The sequence below is a fragment of the Cebidichthys violaceus genome, unplaced genomic scaffold (genome assembly GCF_023349555.1).
Source record: "Cebidichthys violaceus isolate CVI_PGR_0920_01 unplaced genomic scaffold, fCebVio1.0.p SCAF_6, whole genome shotgun sequence".
Lineage (NCBI taxonomy): Eukaryota > Metazoa > Chordata > Actinopteri > Perciformes > Stichaeidae > Cebidichthys > Cebidichthys violaceus.
Genome location: NW_027176816.1, coordinates 3,855,994 through 3,873,802, shown reverse-complemented (window position 1 = coordinate 3,873,802; position 17,809 = coordinate 3,855,994). Strand labels below are relative to the sequence as shown.

Genomic DNA, 17,809 nt, shown 5'->3' with positions numbered 1-17,809 from the left:
GGAACAGGGTGAGCAATCAGACACTCAACACAGTGTCAGCAATGCATGATTTATTTTAAACTAGATTTGTACCAAAGTTTGATGGCTTCATGTTGACATTTGGAACAAAAAGACAAGCTTTATGTGGACTTTTACAGGATTACACAGCCAGCCTACCCATTGATGTTGTTGTAGATAGCAATGTAGTGGCTGTTGTCATCGTTGTACGTCTTCTGTGTCTTAATCTCACTGTTGCCAGCTCTCACTACAACGTGGCCCTCATGCAAAAACACCTGACACACTCCGTCCTTTACACACACACACACACACACACACACACAGGTCAGAACACAACATGTAAGAAGATGACACTTAAAAGTCCAAGAGACCAAAGCAGGAGAAAGACAAACATCATGGACACAATACAAACGTATTGACTGATTTAAGATAGCTGTAAATAAAGACAGAGGAAACAGGAGGAGGTGGGTTACTTGTCAGACCTGATCATGGTGGTGGAACATGAGTGCCTCCTTCTGCTCGGTCCTGAAGCCGAAGCTGGAGTAGAAGTTATTTCTGAGGGTGGGAATGTTGGTCAGAGCCAAGCTCAGGTAGCTCTGACTGGAGAAATGAGCCTCCCGAGCCACCTACATGAACACACACACACACACACACACACACACACACACACACACACACACACACACACACACACACACACACACACACACAGCAGGTCAAGACATGCTGTATCAGTCTTAAATATACAATCTAATGCCATTAAATGTACTCCTTTTTATACAAGCTGAATGGTGGGCAGTGTTTTTCTTACCAGCAGGTCACTGTCGCAGCCGAAACTGAGTCCGGAGCTCTTCATCCTCTTCAAGTCGATGTGAGAGTTCTGGGCCTTCACGTTCCTGAAACAGCCCCTCACAGAGCCCTGCTTTGGAAACAGAGGCTTCAACCTGAAAAGAGACAGAGACGGAATGAAACAGCCTGACGGAGGCAGAGTTCTTTAACGAACTAAAGTAAAGCTGTATTTTTAGGCAATTTGGGGGCAGAAGCATTTCTCAACAAGCTGAAGAAGTTACACCGTGGACCTATTATGGCCTTGTATAATTGTTACAGCTAACATGATAGCAAACCTCCATATACAGCACACAGGGAGCGATGAATAAGTCAAGGCAAGCCAATTTTGTTTATTAAGCCCACTATAAGGCAAATACAAATTTGCCTCAAGGGGCTTTTTTTCATTAAAATAAAAATGAAGTGGGAAAAAAAACAAAAACATTTTTGGAAGTCCTGAGAGGCAAGCAGGAATTTTGTCTGATCTGAAATCATTTTCTCTCCTGTGTTTATGACTTAAGAACAGGTAAAAACAAGGTGTGGTTGTTGTATTACTAATTGTGGCCTCTCAAATTGCATCCATTTATTAATTGGCATGAAAACAAAAAGTACAGCTGAGGCTGATGGGAATGTCATTAGTTTTGCAGGTATTTGCTTATAAACTGAAGTAGAACTTTTGAACTCCTGATTGCACTAGAGGGAAACTTAAGGATCGTCAAAGTTAATCAAATTCATCCTGTAGGGCATATGAATATCTGCAACAAAATCCATGGCAATCCAGCCATTAATAATGTACTACTCACTTCCCAGGCATCATGTCCTCTGGTACTCCTCCCAAGTAGTAGTTGCCACTGAACTGGGGGATGCTCTCACTGAACTGGTGGGTGTAGAGGCCAACGCGGTTGTTCCTCACCACAACACGGTTCGAGGCTGAACGCAGGATGATGATCTCCAGCTATACAATTAAAAACAACCCGCCACACATCAACATAGACTATAACACTTAATAACCAAGATTTATTTTTTTGAATTCCAGCTGTGAATTAATATCTTCGATTTTTAACAAGGAATGGTCCTTCACAACAAGGATATAATACATACAGAAAGAGAAAGTAGTACCAATGTGTTATACACATGGGAAAGACATGGTAGACTTACAGCTTTGGGGTCGGCGTCACTGATCATCAGGAATTCAGATGAAGGTTCTTTGGGCTCGAGCTCCATCAGAGCACCACTGAAGTCATAGAATACCTTCAGTCTGCCCTGAAGTACCGCCAGACACAGGAACTGACTCTGATGGAGTGAGACATTGAGAAAACATTGAGCCATATAGCCAGTATAGTAATTATTAGAACCCGACCAATACTAGACGTTTGAAGCCGATACTCACTGATGTTGATATTTAAGAGTTTCAAAAAATTGGATAACTATCAGCCAAAATATCCCTTAAATTTGAACAAGATGTGCACTGAGCAGGACATTACAAAGAAAAACAAACTTGCTCTCTGATGTATCTTATTGGCTGATATTTAATCTTAATTAATTTCAGGCAGTCTCTTGTATTTGTGATATATTTATATCAGCCGGCCAATTCAGGCTCTGATAAAAAGCATTGGCAATGAATGCAAAACAATAAAAACATCAATACTAACTGAATTGCTTAATTATTAAGCAATAGTAAATTTACGAAAGAGAAAGTAAGACAGAACAACTAATTGGCTTCCTTAAGAGAATAATGAATGAATGAATATATAAATGAATGAGTGAAGTCTTTACCTCCTTGTGCAGCAGGAGCAGTATTCCGTTGTGTGAGAGCAGTTTGACTTCCTGTTCAAAGCGCTGCATGCGAGTAGATTCATCAGTAAATGTGATCTCAGCAAAGCCGGTACCGTCAAAGTATGCCGCGTCATTCACCCAGGCCTGAGTCAGCACCGGCTTGGACCTTTTTTAATCCATAATGAATCACAGAGAAGTAGACAAATGGAAAATATGAAAGTGAGTTTAGTTAAAAGTAAAGAAAATATATATAGAAAAGACAACATGAAAACATATACTGGAGGTTATTTACCCACCATGGTTTTGATTATATGAATGAAATGACAACTTGTACACTGACCTGCCATAAGGTTTCTCCGCTGTAGTGTTGAGTTGGAAGATGTTTTCAAAGTTATACAGACTCAGCACTTCCTCGTTGAGCGTATCCAACTCGATACAGCCCTTAAAGTTAGGCAAAACGAGCGGGGAGGGGGGCTAAAAAAACAAAAAGAGAATAAAGATAAAATAACTATAAGTTAATATACAGTATATAATTCAAATTTAGGGTTAGGGTTAGGGTTAGTCATAAACCCATTACTATAACATCTTTTAAATGTCTTTAAAAGACTGATTTGACTTAAGTTTATGTTCTTGGAATTGTCTTTTTTTCTTTCTTTAACTCTTTTAAATGTCTCTTTCCTTTATCTTACAATAATGGAATTGGATCATAAATCTGAATATTTAATATTAATTTAAATCTTCTGCCTTCTGTGAAGCACTTTGTAACTTGGGTTTTCAAGAAAGTGCTCTATCAATAAAGATTATTATTTAGAATAACAGCTTAGTTGCAGTATTATTTTATTATTAATATTACTTTTTGTTTGTAACTACATGAGAAAACATCCAGTAATTATTTCTGTGCATTTTTATTGTCATAACATTGTAATAAAAATGTGGATGCTCTCATAGGCCACGACTGCAATGCAATGGTGGAGCCACTATCATATGAAGGCCTTCCACCATGTACTCACTTTAAAAGTACTTGGATATCCTCCCACATAGAAGACAGTGTTGTCGGTCAGGAGGTTGAGCAGCCCCTGATCTCCTCCAGCCTCCACGTAGGCATTGGTGACTCTTTGGTCCCCCTCAGAGGCTTCTGAAGATATGGACATTTGACCGTACTGTAGGATCCTGCATTCAACCAGACAGACAAATAGATGAGGACAAGAGACTGATATGTTTTATCAATATTTAAACTTGCATACTGATTACATTTTTTGGGCATAAATGTATTTCTGAAACAGCGTTTCGAGAAACTCTGGACACTTACAAAGAAAATTTTATAATTTCAACTGTAATAAAACAGCAACACATTAACACTAGAATGTGGAATGGCAGTCTTTCCTGAAAACGAAATATCAACTTTCTGTACTGTGATAAAAGCAGGTTAAAGGGGTAGTTGTGATTTTTTTTAAATGGGGTTATCTATACTCCTGTCTCGACTGGTTACTTTTTTGTGTTAATGTGTGACTTTGGTGTTTTAAAGGTTTAGTTTGGAAGCAGTAGACTAGCAACTCCTGTGATCTGCAAGGTGAAATTACAGTTTTTGTTAATGGAGTCTTGTGGCTTTGAATTGAGCATATATAATGGCTTCAGTTGCCTGTCGGCAAGGGCTGTCTGTCAGCAAGGTTTAACAGTGAAAAACTAAATATAGCCTACACTTAAACTGATATTGATTTTTTTAAGGTGGCTAAAATATGTTTTGCAGTTGTCCCCATCCACAGCAGTACATTACTTTTCTCCTATGCTGGTACTGTCTGTTTCTCCCTTACCGTTCTACAGCGACTTGCTTACAATATCCAGGTACAAGACACCAATTTGTTACATTAATTTGTATTTTTCAATGATTATAGTTTACAAAGTTGGAATAAAAAAAAAAAAATCACGTCAAAATCAATCATGTCACCATGTATGCACATGGTGTGTCTTACCTCTCCAGCACTATGCTATTGAAGTTTCCGTTAGCCTTGACGTCTTCATTCATTAGCACCTCAGCAGTTTCTCCTCCAACATTGAAGTACCAGCGCAGTCTCTTTCCCTCCAACACCATGCCCAGGTACTCCTTACTTGACTACAAATGTCAAATAGACAGGAATGAACTACAAGAAACCCATACTGTCCTTGCCAAGCATATCTTCTTACTGGACTATAACTCCTAGAAACACTCTCTCAATAATCACTAAGCAAATAATAAACTCAGGAACGTATTGATTGATAGATGCCATATTGGTACTGTGCCAATCAAATGAATGAAATATAATGTTCAGAGTGGTACACGGATCCTCTTAGAGGCAGTTCACCCCAATATCCAAAAAAATCCACATTTTTCCTCCTACCTGTAGTGCTATTTATCAATCTATATTGTTTTGAGTGACTTTCCGGGTGTTGGAGTTTCATGTAGGAACTATTTTCTTTCTACCAAACTACTGCCGCCACCCGTATCACTGCGCAGAGGGAAGCGGGCATTTACTCATGGGCGAGAGGTTTTGACAGGGAGATAGTAGCATCCACCTCGGCTGAGCTGTAATGTTTGGTAGCTTGGTGGTGCTAGGTAAGCTAGCAGGATGGAGTGTAAATGCACACTTCCTTCTGCACGGTGATACGGCTGGCAGGTTTAGTTCGGTAGAGAAATAATAGTTCCAACATGAAACTGCTTACAACAAGGTCTGTGGATTATCTTGAGCAACTGGCTCTGGAAGAGACATTGCTTTTGAGTTTTTTCAATGCATTCTTTTGGCACTTTGAGCACCATAAGCCGAATGCCATCTAGTTAAATCACACTGGAGCAGAAGCAGACATTGCTACGGCTGATATCTCCAACAAAAACAAAGAATAAAACAACAATAAAAACTACATCTAAAATAATAAACAAAAAAAACTCCACAACGCATAATGAGCTTCTGTGTTGCTTGGGTGCTTACATCCTTGTTGCCGAGGTAGAAGACAAACTGTTTGTCGCTGTTGTCCTGCCGCCTGGCTCGCGCCGCCTCCGGCAGAGTGATGTAGAACTTCAGGGAGGTGTAGGCAGCCAGGTCGGCCAGGTTACGAGGAGTACGGACCTGAACACCGGACGACCCGTTAAACTTCACCGACACGCCCACCTGGATGGACGCAAGAGGATGAGAAAATTACAGGCTTTTCAGATCCAACGTCAGAGTGTGTGTGTGTGTGTGTGTGTGTGTGTGTGTGTGTGTGTGTGTGTGTGTGTGTGTGTGCGCACGCGCGTGTGTACCTTGCTGGCAGCGTTGCGCGCCTGCTGTATGAGCTGTCGGATGCGGCTGATGTTCTCAGAGATGTTTGGCATCTGTACGGAGTGATTCTGTAGTTTATCCAGCTTCTTCATTAGCAGAGGAATAGTCTCACCCAGTGCGTGCACTATAGAGAGAGATTTGCATAAAGAAACCAGTTACTGAAATAATAGATTTTTTAAGGATGCTTCTCTGGCGATACGTCGCACACATCAACAAGATCCTACCAGTCTTGTTGGCCTCCATCAGGGCGTTGTTGATGTCATCATTGGTGGCGTTGGCGTCTCCGTATGTCTGCTGCCATTTGTCCAGCTGCTCTTTAATGGGACGCAGGGCATCGTTGACTTGTGTGGCCGTGGTGTTCGCCAGATCCGCTGCTTGCTTTGCCTCGTTGATCTCTTGACTTGCATCTGTTCAGCGCAGAGAAAGAAGGAGGGAAATGTATTTTAAAAAAATCATAGAGATGGATAAGGTGAATCCATTTAGGATTTCTATGCGTGGATGATTTGTACCACATGTTTAGAGATAGATGTAGATGAACATATTATTAAATTCTTCATTGTGTAGATTTATTACAGTATTCACATCTTCTGAACCTGATAGGAGCTCTTTTCTTGCTGCTAAAAGTTGGAAGCACTTAAGGTTAACTTTTATGGAGGAGTGGATTGAGCTGTGCATCTACAGAAAATAAACCACCTGCTAAATGTCTTGCAGCACTAAATAAAGAGGAGGTTTGACAATGTTGCCCAAATATGGAAGCAAGCAGGATGCAGCAGAAATACATTCACAGCACCATAATTCAGAACGTGATGCAGGTCTCGACATGATAGAGATTATGGCTGTAAGTGGCCACAAGTGTGCCATTGCCATATTTGATGATGGTTTTATAAAAGCAATAACTCATTACCACAGCCTGTCATGAGCTAACGCTCAAGTATCAGCATATTTGATGAAGTCGATGTACTCACATTATCATTGCACTTCACATGGTTTAATGCATTTGTTGTAAGTCACTTTTGATAAAAGCGCCAGCTAAATAAATGCCATGTAATGCGTGTGGAATGTGCGTACTTGTAGTGAAGTTGAGGTTGTTCTGAACCGCCGCCAGGTCTTTCATCACATCCACCTGTTTGGTTTTGGCATCGTTCAGTCGCCTCTGAGCGTCTTCCAGCTGCGGCTTCAGCTCTGTGCAGCATTAAAAGAAAAACAAAACTTCAACTACTAAAACATTCCAAGTGAAGTCTACAAGACTCTACTTTTACCTGATTTCATGACATCCCTCATGATGAATCTCTGAAATGAATATGCTGATGTGAAAAAATGTGTGTTTACCGTCGTTGAGTTCATCATTTAGCTTCTCGACTTCGTCCTTCAGCTCCACACTGTGGTTCCTAAGAGAATCAGCGATCTGACTGAGGTCCTGGTCCTTTATGTTCTAAACACACACATCGACAAATTAATAATTTGAAGCAAGTTGTTTTGGTAGTTTCAATTTGTGCACGAACATCTTCAATACGGGTGGAAGAATAAATGTGTCTTATACCGCCATTGTGTCGTTAGCAGCCTTGGCGGCCATCTTGGCTGCCTCCTCTGCCTCTTTGATACTGTTGATGATCTTGTTGTAAGATTGTGTTACATCCACAACTCCCTCCTTCTTGGTTTCTGCTACCACACTGCAGACAAACAAGATTATTAACATCTTCTCTTTACTTTACCGTATTCATTGTTGTGATTAAAGGCCATGTCCCTCACAGCATGAGTCTGATTGACTCAAAATTTGACACACATGTCCCCAAATGCCAAGACATGTGACTGGCAGGAGTTTTAATGTGCCAGACTTTAACTAATTACTCTCTTACCTGGACAGGTTCATGGCTAAAGTGTTCAGCAGCTCAGCGTGTTTCTCTGCTTCCTCCACCAGAGGAATTTTGGAGTCGGCCCAAGCAAAGTTCTGCACTTTCTTTGCCAATGGTGTCCTTGCGCCGTCCAGCTGGGCCGCCAAGCGCTCATATTCCTGAGAAAGACGTTTGAAGTTTTAAAGTGATGCATACCATACAACCGCAACATCTGCATTTTGATTCCAGAAAAAATCTTTTGTTACACGACATTTCTTGTCTGTATCTCTACTTGCACCATCAATGAAAGCAAAATGCTAAAAACAATAAACTTAAAAAACTAGATGGAGAACAAAAGAAATTTGTACTCTGCTCTGCAAAAAAAACATCAGATCTCTTTTATTCATAATATACAGATGAAACACTGAGGCCCAAGATTATGACTGAACCTGGCTTTTTTTTTTTTTTACAATGAACGAAGCATATCCAAAACCTTTTCTTGTACTAACCTTAAGAAAGAAAACCCCATAGAGCAGAACGGAAACTTCAAAAATCTGAACTGAAATGCAAACTAAGCCCGAGTTTCTTTTGTCTCTCCAAAAGGCCGGTGTAAAGCTGCTCAGCATATTTATATCATCAGAGTTTGAACACCAGGTGTGGTGCAGGTAGAGTCTAGAGATGTTGGCAGAAGTTTTTTTTGTTTTGTTTTTCTAACCTCTTTGGAGTCTTGCAGCATGGACAACACATCGTTGACCTGCGCTACATCGTCTTCAGCCATGGACAACTGGTCGTTCACCTCCTTCTGCTTCGACAGCAGGTCCTCTATCCTCCTCTGCGAGACAGAGAGAGAGACGGAGTCAATATCACTTTTCATGACTGTCCTCACTCTACCGGTGTTGTCGATTTCCCAGCTCACCTGGTTGTCCTCCAGAGTTTTCTCATTGACGTTGTTGATCTCTGCGGCTCTGGCAGTGTTATTCACAGCTTCGTTCAGGGCGTCTCGAAGATCCATCATTTCAGAGTGGAAGCGGACCAGGCGGTCTCTGATAGCATTGGCCAAGTCGCTGTTTTCTCCCTGACGACCTGCCAACTCCTTGTAAACACGGTCCAACACTAGCAGAGGACACAGAGACCGAGTTTGAAGAAGTGAACACGTCTACAATTATTTTATTTTTTTTATTGTTGTTTTGGAGTCTAAAGCTGTGAAAACGTTGACCTTGATTCATTTTGCTTTAGATTACTTTAGGTCTGCATTAGAAACATGGTTTCAACCTTTAAGCACCAACTTTCTCTCCTATTAGCTCGCACTAAGTAAAAAATCCACAGACTGATGGTATGAATGTAATAACATAGTGGGAGTCAAAGCAAATCAAATTATAGCTATTATACTTATAGCTAACCATTTTAGACCTGACCATGTAAGTATTAATTATGGACATGTGAGGAAATTATCAAATATGAGCAATACATATTTTTTTACACCTGTTTCACACATGAAAACAATCAAACAAATACAATTACACTCAGCACTTTGAAAGACTTTCATGGCAAAACCTTTTCTCACCTGTTCTTAAGTCAAGCACAGGAGAGAAAACTATTTAGAGCAGACTAAAAACTGATCACCAGAATTTTCTTTTCTGATTTGCCTCTCAGGGCTTCCGTAGTCCAACCAGCAGTTCCTTGTAATATGTATAGTGTAATAGATATATAGATAGATAGATAGATATAAACGTTATTCATCCCCAGGGGGAAATTAGTTTGTAATAATATGACTTGAATGTGCAATATCATGTATTTATAGTAAGCAAACTGATGACAAATACTATTAAATGTGCAGTTACCATTAAAGTAGTCATTCCCTGTGTGAACATATTCTTCATCTTGCATTCTTAACCTATTTAAAAAGGACATTTGTTGCCTACCAACTTCTTTTTGCCACTGAGAATGTAGGCTGTAGAAGTGTTTCAGCCTAAACATAGAATATAAACTATAGAACTATCTCGTTTCAAAGCAATATTTTATTTATCTTCTATGAAGTACCATTTATATATATGTGTTCATGAAAAAAACTTACATTTCTGCGCCTCCATCTTCTCTTTGTCAGCCAGTTTCTTCTGTCCCACACAACTCCTGTACTTCATCTCCCTCAGCATGGCCTGCACCTCCCTCATCTTCTTCTCCCTCTCCCCAACGTCCTGCTCGGCCTCCGTGTCATTCAGCCAGGTCCGGTTCGCCATCATCATGATGTCTATGGAAAGCACCAGAAAAACATCCATCAATCAAATGGTCTATATAGCAGTCCTCCTTTCAATAGATGGAAGCTATAAAAAGGATTAGATGACCCTACTCTAAATTATTTCCAGATAGGTTCTCATTAGAATGACTTTCAGAGTCTTTTTTTAGAGCACATTGGCAGAAATGGGCTTCCACACTCTGGGCCTCTGCCTCTCATGCAGCAACTGAAGCACTGATTGACTGAAATGAACAGCTTGTATCATGTTGCAAAAATAGGTTTGGATGGACTCATTGTCCCCTGTCATACCATTTAAATTCATGGTGATGTTGTTGATGAAGGACAGCAGGTCTTCCGCCCTCTGGTGTGTGTTATTGGTACTGTCCCGCAGGTCACCAACCCTGTCGGTCATCACTGTCGACTGAAAACACCACAACAACATAACACTCTCAGTTCTACATAAAAGCAAACAAAATTAATTAATCTATTATATTTGTGAACACGTGAAACTGTTATTTTTAAACCAAGGAAAATGACATTGTTGCTCTTTAACATTTAGGTCAATAAACTACAAAAAAATAATAATTGAAGTTTCTTCACAGATATAATAATACATTTATTACTGAAATCAAAATGAACAGTTGTATGCAAAATGTATTTAAAGTTGTTGTTTTTTTACTTTTAGTACTGCAGATTAGTGAAATTTCTGCCAGAGCTTTAAAGTTTTGGAGAAAGGCGTGGAGAAAAAAAATATCCCAATAATTATCAAAGCATTATCTAACTATCACTATATCACAATATTTACAGTAATATTCAAAACACAGTAAAAACATTGTATTATGTTGTATTTTCAAAGCTCCAACAATAACTGAACTTGCCCCTGAGCAAGGCACAGTGTCCCTGTGTTGTTTGACATGAACATAGAAAGAGGAACAGGCTTATTTAGTGAAATATAAGATACTTTAAATAAAGATTTGGAGAATTCAAATTGTCAGTATGTGTGCGTGTGTGTGTGTGTGTGTGTGTCTGTGTGTCATAAGTGGCCACACCTTGCTCTGCAGTTCATCAATGTCATCATTGATATTAATGATCTCAGCATCCAGCATGTCGGCCCGACTCCTGCTGTCATCCAGCGTACTGTTGTAGTTCTCTATGGCACTCTAGAATCATGGGAAAATGTGTTTATATGCAATATGACACCACCAGTGCGGCAGTCTTACAGCCTATCGATTGAACCACATCACGTGTTTGTGTGCGTTTGCGCGTGTGCACACTCACAGCGATGTCCTCCACAGACTTGTTGAGATTGTGCAGCTGAGCCCAGGCCATGGAGCTGGCGTTGAGGCTGCTCAGCTGACCGCCTACCGAACGGAAGTTGTCGTTCATTTTGTCAAGATCCTCCAACAAGACTGTGACACAGCTGTCACATGCTGCAAGGGGAAACACAAACACACACACATTCACACTTAATTTCACTCAAGGGTTATAATAACACTTTCCAAGATTTCTTTTTTTTTTCTGTTCTCTGGTATTTTTTCCTTTTTTAAGCATATTTTAAAAGTATCATGTATATAAATTCGACACAAAAATGTATCAATTGCTGTAACCACATATGTGCGGGTGTGTATTTTACTTACGGTCACAATGCATGCCCTCATGGTGCTCTACAGGTACACTGTATTTTGCCTTGCAGGTGTCGCACTGTTTTCCTGTCATCCCGTCAGGACAGCGGCACTCTCCTGTGCGAGGGTCACAGCGTCCTCCTCTACAGCTGCACTCTGGAGAGAGGGAGGTATTAATATGACTGCTACTAATGCTACTACTGATAATGCCACCATTTTTTTAATTCTACTGCAACTTTTACAGCTCTAATACCGTTTTTAAAGTCCTTTCTGCTAAGCTGTAAGTGTTCACACTGCCCTTATTCCAGCTGGTCTGTATTTGAATATAAATTGAGTACTCTCTACTATACTAGCTGCAGCTGGAATGAGGATCATGAGGGCTCTTGTTTAGGCCACAAAGATGCCCTACAGAAATTGTGGTCTGATTATTGTTACAAAAACAGAATACTAAGTGTTGAATGAACTTAAATGAAAAGATCACATGAATTAAATAAAAAAAAGATGATGAAAAAGACAGAGACAAAAGTATAGTATGCTGTATAGTGTGTCATGCATGCACTCACTCTGGCATCCGTTGGGTCCGTAGTCCCAGTATCCAGGAGCGCACTGTCTGCAGTTTGGCCCGTTGACTCCAGGCTGACAGGCGCACTGACCGCTCTGAGGGTCACACGGCTTTATGAGAGCTGCAGAGGCGTCGCAGTCGCAGTGACGGCAGCCGGAGCACGATTCGTAGCCAAATGAGCCATCCTGAGAGGAAAAACAGATTGAGGCAGAGTCATGAGGTGAAGTTGGAAAGTTACTCCCCATTACAAAACAGAAATATTTATCATTGAGATATTAGATGCAATATTTCAAAATGTGATCATCAGACTTCTGTTTTAACTAGAAGCTTCCAATTGTTTTTTTATGCAATCTGTAAATGAATGTTTTCAAATTATATATCAAGTGCAGCACTTACCTCACAGCGGTCACAGTGCGGTCCGGTGACTCCAGCTTTACAGCGACACTGTCCAGTTTGAGGGTCACATGACTCGGTGCCACATGGAGAGCAGTTACATTCTGCGTTAAGAAAACAGAACGCACAAAACTTTTTAATGTACTGATACAACTTTTAACAACTAAATCCATCACACTGTTTAATAAACTAATTTTTAGGAGTCAATAGAGTGAGTATGGATAAAAAATGAGGACACTTCTTTGTCTCGCATTAATCAGTGTCCTAATTTCTGATTTCATCACTGTTTTTAATTCACCTTCACTTAACCCTCGTCATGATATGTCAATGATTAGCAACAACATTGACTTTGATGGATTGCGTCAAACACTGCAGAATCCAGCAGCCCTGCCCCTAGTGGAGAAAAGTAAAATAGCATGCACAGCGAAGCTGAACTCACTGGTGCAGTTTTTGGCAGCGACGCCGTCTCCGAAGTAACCAGGGGCGCAGATGTCACAGTGAGGCCCGGCCGTGTTGTGCATGCAGCTGAGACACTCGCCCGTCAGCGGGTGACAGTCGGTGAACAGCATGTTGGGGTCCGTATTGCCGTGGCAATGGCACAGCTGGCACCTGCTGCCCAACACCATGGGGTTGCCGTAGTAGCCGGGGGCGCACCTGTGTTAAGAGATCCATTTTTAATGACACATGTATCTAATAAAGATATAATTAGTAAAGTTAAAATCTTTAGTTGAAGATTTAGTGACATAATGAGACAAAATGATAAATGTTATCATGAGTTATCAATTAAAAATCTAGTATAGAGCTTCAACAATCAGTCAACTAATCGATTAGTCGGTTGACAGAAAAGTAATCGGCAACTATTTTGATAATCGATTCTTTGTTTAAGTAATTTTTTATGCAAAAACATGCAAAAATGTCTTAAACATGGCAATTTCCTGCTTTGTTCTGGTTTACATTATATTTAACGGTCAAAACAAGATATTTAAAGACAACACCTTAGACTTTGAGAAACTGGGATGGACAGTGGATCGATTTTCAGTATTTTAACGATTAATCACTTAATCTGGAGAATAATTGGCAGATTAATCATTATTTGTAGCCCTAATCCAGTATGTTATAGAGGTAACTATTGAGCTTACCGCTAAAAATACAAACAACTCGATATATTAGAATAAAATTTGTAAATTATAAAACTACCTTAGATATCAAATAAGATCAAACATTATTGATCCACAGGGGGAACTAGGTAATAACCCTGACAGATGAGAACAGACAGTCATAAATTAAAAATATACAAAACTTATTAAACTTTCTAGGTTGAGGAGGATGTTTACCTTTCACAGTGTGGTCCAGCGTAACCCGGCATACACAAACACTGCATCCTGTCTGTTTTCTGCACGCAACCTTCTGCAAAGCTACACAGAGAGAAAAAAGGAGTGATTATAATATGAGATGAAATGGGGAAATAACAAGAAGAGGACTTAAAAAAAGACAGTGAAATGTTCTCACTTGTTGGATGAGACCCTTAGTGGGCAGGGACAACTGGAGCACGACACCGCCTGTCCGTCAAGACTGTTGTTGCCGAGAAAACCACCCTGGCAGATGTCACAGTGGTCACCGGCTGTGTTGTGCTGGCAGTTCTGATGGACAGAGAGAAAAAAGAATGAGAAAGATAGATGATTTACCGATACGCAATGCTAGAGGGGAATGATATCAAGAAGGACAAAGAGGTTTGTGTGTGTCAACTGATTTATCATTAAAAATCCTCACCAAACAGATTCCAGATCCGTCCAGACACCGGTCAGAGTGTCCGTTACAGTTACAGGGAACACATTTCCCCAGAAACAGGCCAATAGTGTCTCTGTAGAAACCCGGAGCACATTTCTAGAGAAGAGAGGAACATGTATGTGACGGCTGACAAGATCATTTTCATGAATGATTACTGATAATCTGTCGATTGCCTTCTGGATTAATGGATTAATGGACGGATTTTTGCCTCTGAAATGCCAGAAAACAACTCTCTATCCCCCACCCTCCCCAACTTTTTTTGTATCATCATTATTAGTCATTTCTTTCTAATTTCTAAATTTGTATTATATTTTGTTAAATTATCTATAAACCTTATAGACACAGATAGAGAAATATAAATAGAAAAGGCACGATTGTGAATAGGAATGTATAAATTGCTGAAACTGAACAGAAAATAGTAAAAAACTAAATATTTCTCAGACGACAAGGTCCCATTAAAATTATTTGTTTTGTCCAAAAAGTAGTCCAATACCCCCAAATTGTCAATTTACAATATAATTCAGTGAAAAGCAGTAAAACTCTCACATTTAAGAAGCTGGACCGAGAGAATGCTTAAAGAACGTCCATAACCAAATTAATTTTCTGTTTAATTGGACTGTATTTCTGTTGATTATTTAACTTTGTGTAGTTGGGTTGACAATAAAAAAGCACCGACTTATTTTTCCACAAACAAAATATATACCATCCGAATTATTTGAAGGATTTCCTAAAGTCACGATGTGAAGATCTTTCACAGACTACTGAGAAATAGGAGGAGATACATTGTAATGAATGTGAAGATGCGACATGCTGTGACATTTACACATAACTGCAGACCATATTTTGAACTGTAATGCATACATTGTAGAATATTCCACTTTTAGTATTATTCAAAATAAAGGGATGGGGGTTATTTTAGTCTTTAAATGCTTTTGGGAAACAAGGTCTTGGTTCCTCACCTGACAAGAGTCTCCCAGGTAATTGGCAGGACACATGCAGATCTCTACATTGTTGGCGTGGCGACCGGCGGGCAGGCTGTCGGCGGCCTCCAACACGGCGCCGCGTAGCGACACCGAGTGGGCAGACTGGGAGTGTAGCGCTCGGATCTGCAGAGACTCCAGACCAACCAGAACCATCATCAGCTCCTCCCGAGACACAGCGTTACCGGTCTGAGCGTGACGGAAACTTCCCTGTGAGGAGAGGAAGGAAGGAGACGAACAAAGGTTTGGTCAGGTTTGGGATTTAGACTTTTCTTTATCCCACGATGACCCTCAAGGAGGATGGACAAAATCACACAAGTAAGTGGAGAGCGACACCTGTTGGCCAACAAATGGCAAAAACAATAAAATAAGGAAGAAAATTATAAATAAATAAACTAATAAACAAACATGCACACTACATATTCAGTAGCTACTTAACATCATCTATTATTATTTCAACAATGTTAACAAGATCAGTAAACTCATGTAAAATCATTTCTCAAATTTAACAGTGCTTGGATTAATCCTACGATATAATTAAACTTGAATCCGTTTCTCTCATCATAATTATATCATAACAATACTCATCCTTAATCTCCAACAAAAAACACAAAGCATACATTCTTGACAGAAATTGTCAGGTAAATATCTCTTCAATCTGCACAACCTTGATTGGGAAATAATTAATATTGCATATCAACAGCTCTAGATGGCAGAGAGAGACAAGATTATATAACCCAAGGTCACTAAACTGCTAAGTCTCTGAAGCTCTTTCCCGTCTCAGGATAAAAAGGACTTTCCTTTGGTTATCAACACTAAAACGTACGACAAGAATATTTTGGAAAAAGGACAAACCGTTGTTGGACATGTTGTTGGACATGTTGCTGCCAGTTGCTGCCAGTCTGCACTGGTGTTGTTAAATACAGCTTCTCACATAAATCTCCCGGCTTACGAAGCTTTAAATGACCCATGACTGCATGTGGAAGTGACTTTACCTCGACCATGTGAACGATTCCCAGGTGAGGCTCTTCAGGTGAGGAGTACTCTCTCTCCATGAACACCAGGGTCATCTGGTTACCCTGCAGGAGGAGAGAAATAATGTGAAAAGGGTGTGTGCAGTAGTTTAACAGAGTGTGTGAATGTTCTGTTTCACATTAGGCAGGCTTTTGGGAGCTAAAAGCATTTGTTAAAAAACAATACTCTCTGTGTACATGCATGTTTGTATATGTTTGTGTTTGTGCGTCACGTTTCTGATATGTGAACCTAGGTGATATTTGTGTGTTTTGTACCTTGAGAATGATGTCAGGCCTGGAGGCTTCTGCAGGCAGAGACAACACGTCACCTCTCATGGTCTGAGTGTGGAGACGATACCTCAGATAACCGCCATAGGATGAGACCTGGGGAAACCAGTAGACGGTAGTTTCAGGAGATATTGAGATGAAAAACAAACAAACATTAAAATGACAAAAGGAGATGAACAGCCGTGAGGCAGAAAGCAAAGATTGAAATAAAGACAGGAAAAGCAGACAGACTGCATCTTAATCCATACAACAATAGATTACATTCAGACTGTACAGTGAAACGGAAACAAGATCCAGGGCCTTTATTTCCAAGGCGACCATGCAGGCTTTGTCAAAGCTGACATTTGAAGCTGGTTCATGTTGCGTAACAGGACTCGGTTTGGGCTTTAAATCAAACCATCAGCCCAGCAGACTGATGCTGGTAGAATCCCACATTAAAGCTGTTGATTCAAACGTCTAGACGAAAATGCTTATCTGTATCCAAACACCTCGTCTAAGCCTCTGGATCATGACGTGGGATCTTTTTGTGTGTGTACTGTAGGTGGTTGTGTTGTGACTAAGCCCCGGGTTATGTCTCTTGTGTTTTTTATCATGTCATTTAAATGGCCGAGGTAAGGTAGTGGGGCTGTACCGAATATTTTAAAGCTTCATTCATTCTTAATGCAAGTCTAATTATTGTGTTGAAACCCTGTGTTTTCGCACAGTTCCAGATAAAGACCAGGCTACACTATAATTGTTATTAACATTAACGTACAGTCCAAAAGTCAAAATCTATGTAAAAAGATAGATGTGATGATTTTCAAAATTTCCAACACAATTGTATCAAATTAAATATTTTGTCTAAAAAGTAACAAAATCTGCCCCGCAGCGCCTCTAAAGCTCACTGATTTTTAATCCCTACAATTGCAGTTTTATGAGGGTTTAGGTGCTGGACCAAGTTTGCCGTTTCCCCTTTCTTTCAGTCTCTATGCTAAGCTAAGCGAAGCTATTCTAAAAAGCTACCGGTGGCCACTTCATTTAGTGTAAATACAAAGTGGTTTCAATCTTCTCATCCAACTCTCAGTAAGAAAACAAATAAGTCGATTTTCTAAAATGTCACACTATTTCCTTACAAAAACAACAAAAAGACAATACACCCCAATTCATAATCTCTCTCTTTCTACATGCAAGACACATATTGGCAACCACTTCCACATCTCCAGTTGAGCAT

At 40.1% G+C, this 17,809-nt stretch overlaps 1 protein-coding gene across 1 annotated transcript in view; it reads right to left on the bottom strand.

Annotated features, from left to right (window-relative positions):
* Positions 1-17,809, bottom strand: part of lama5 (laminin, alpha 5) — a 96,285-nt gene that overhangs the window by 5,596 nt on the left and 72,880 nt on the right. Inside the window, exons 39-70 of the mRNA XM_068733675.1 lie at positions 16,588-16,695; positions 16,294-16,377; positions 15,278-15,508; positions 14,301-14,414; positions 14,040-14,170; positions 13,865-13,945; positions 12,970-13,184; positions 12,534-12,634; positions 12,139-12,322; positions 11,591-11,731; positions 11,232-11,383; positions 11,003-11,113; positions 10,263-10,374; positions 9,795-9,968; positions 8,637-8,833; positions 8,436-8,552; positions 7,745-7,899; positions 7,429-7,558; positions 7,218-7,320; positions 6,957-7,070; positions 6,113-6,295; positions 5,870-6,012; positions 5,559-5,738; positions 4,569-4,708; positions 3,609-3,768; positions 2,939-3,072; positions 2,599-2,764; positions 1,981-2,115; positions 1,626-1,777; positions 809-941; positions 480-623; positions 157-287 (exon numbers count right to left, since the gene is read on the bottom strand). Of these exons, the coding sequence (XP_068589776.1) occupies positions 157-287; positions 480-623; positions 809-941; positions 1,626-1,777; positions 1,981-2,115; positions 2,599-2,764; positions 2,939-3,072; positions 3,609-3,768; positions 4,569-4,708; positions 5,559-5,738; positions 5,870-6,012; positions 6,113-6,295; positions 6,957-7,070; positions 7,218-7,320; positions 7,429-7,558; positions 7,745-7,899; positions 8,436-8,552; positions 8,637-8,833; positions 9,795-9,968; positions 10,263-10,374; positions 11,003-11,113; positions 11,232-11,383; positions 11,591-11,731; positions 12,139-12,322; positions 12,534-12,634; positions 12,970-13,184; positions 13,865-13,945; positions 14,040-14,170; positions 14,301-14,414; positions 15,278-15,508; positions 16,294-16,377; positions 16,588-16,695 (4,556 nt within the window). The remainder of the gene's footprint in view (positions 1-156; positions 288-479; positions 624-808; positions 942-1,625; positions 1,778-1,980; positions 2,116-2,598; positions 2,765-2,938; positions 3,073-3,608; positions 3,769-4,568; positions 4,709-5,558; positions 5,739-5,869; positions 6,013-6,112; positions 6,296-6,956; positions 7,071-7,217; positions 7,321-7,428; positions 7,559-7,744; positions 7,900-8,435; positions 8,553-8,636; positions 8,834-9,794; positions 9,969-10,262; positions 10,375-11,002; positions 11,114-11,231; positions 11,384-11,590; positions 11,732-12,138; positions 12,323-12,533; positions 12,635-12,969; positions 13,185-13,864; positions 13,946-14,039; positions 14,171-14,300; positions 14,415-15,277; positions 15,509-16,293; positions 16,378-16,587; positions 16,696-17,809) is intronic.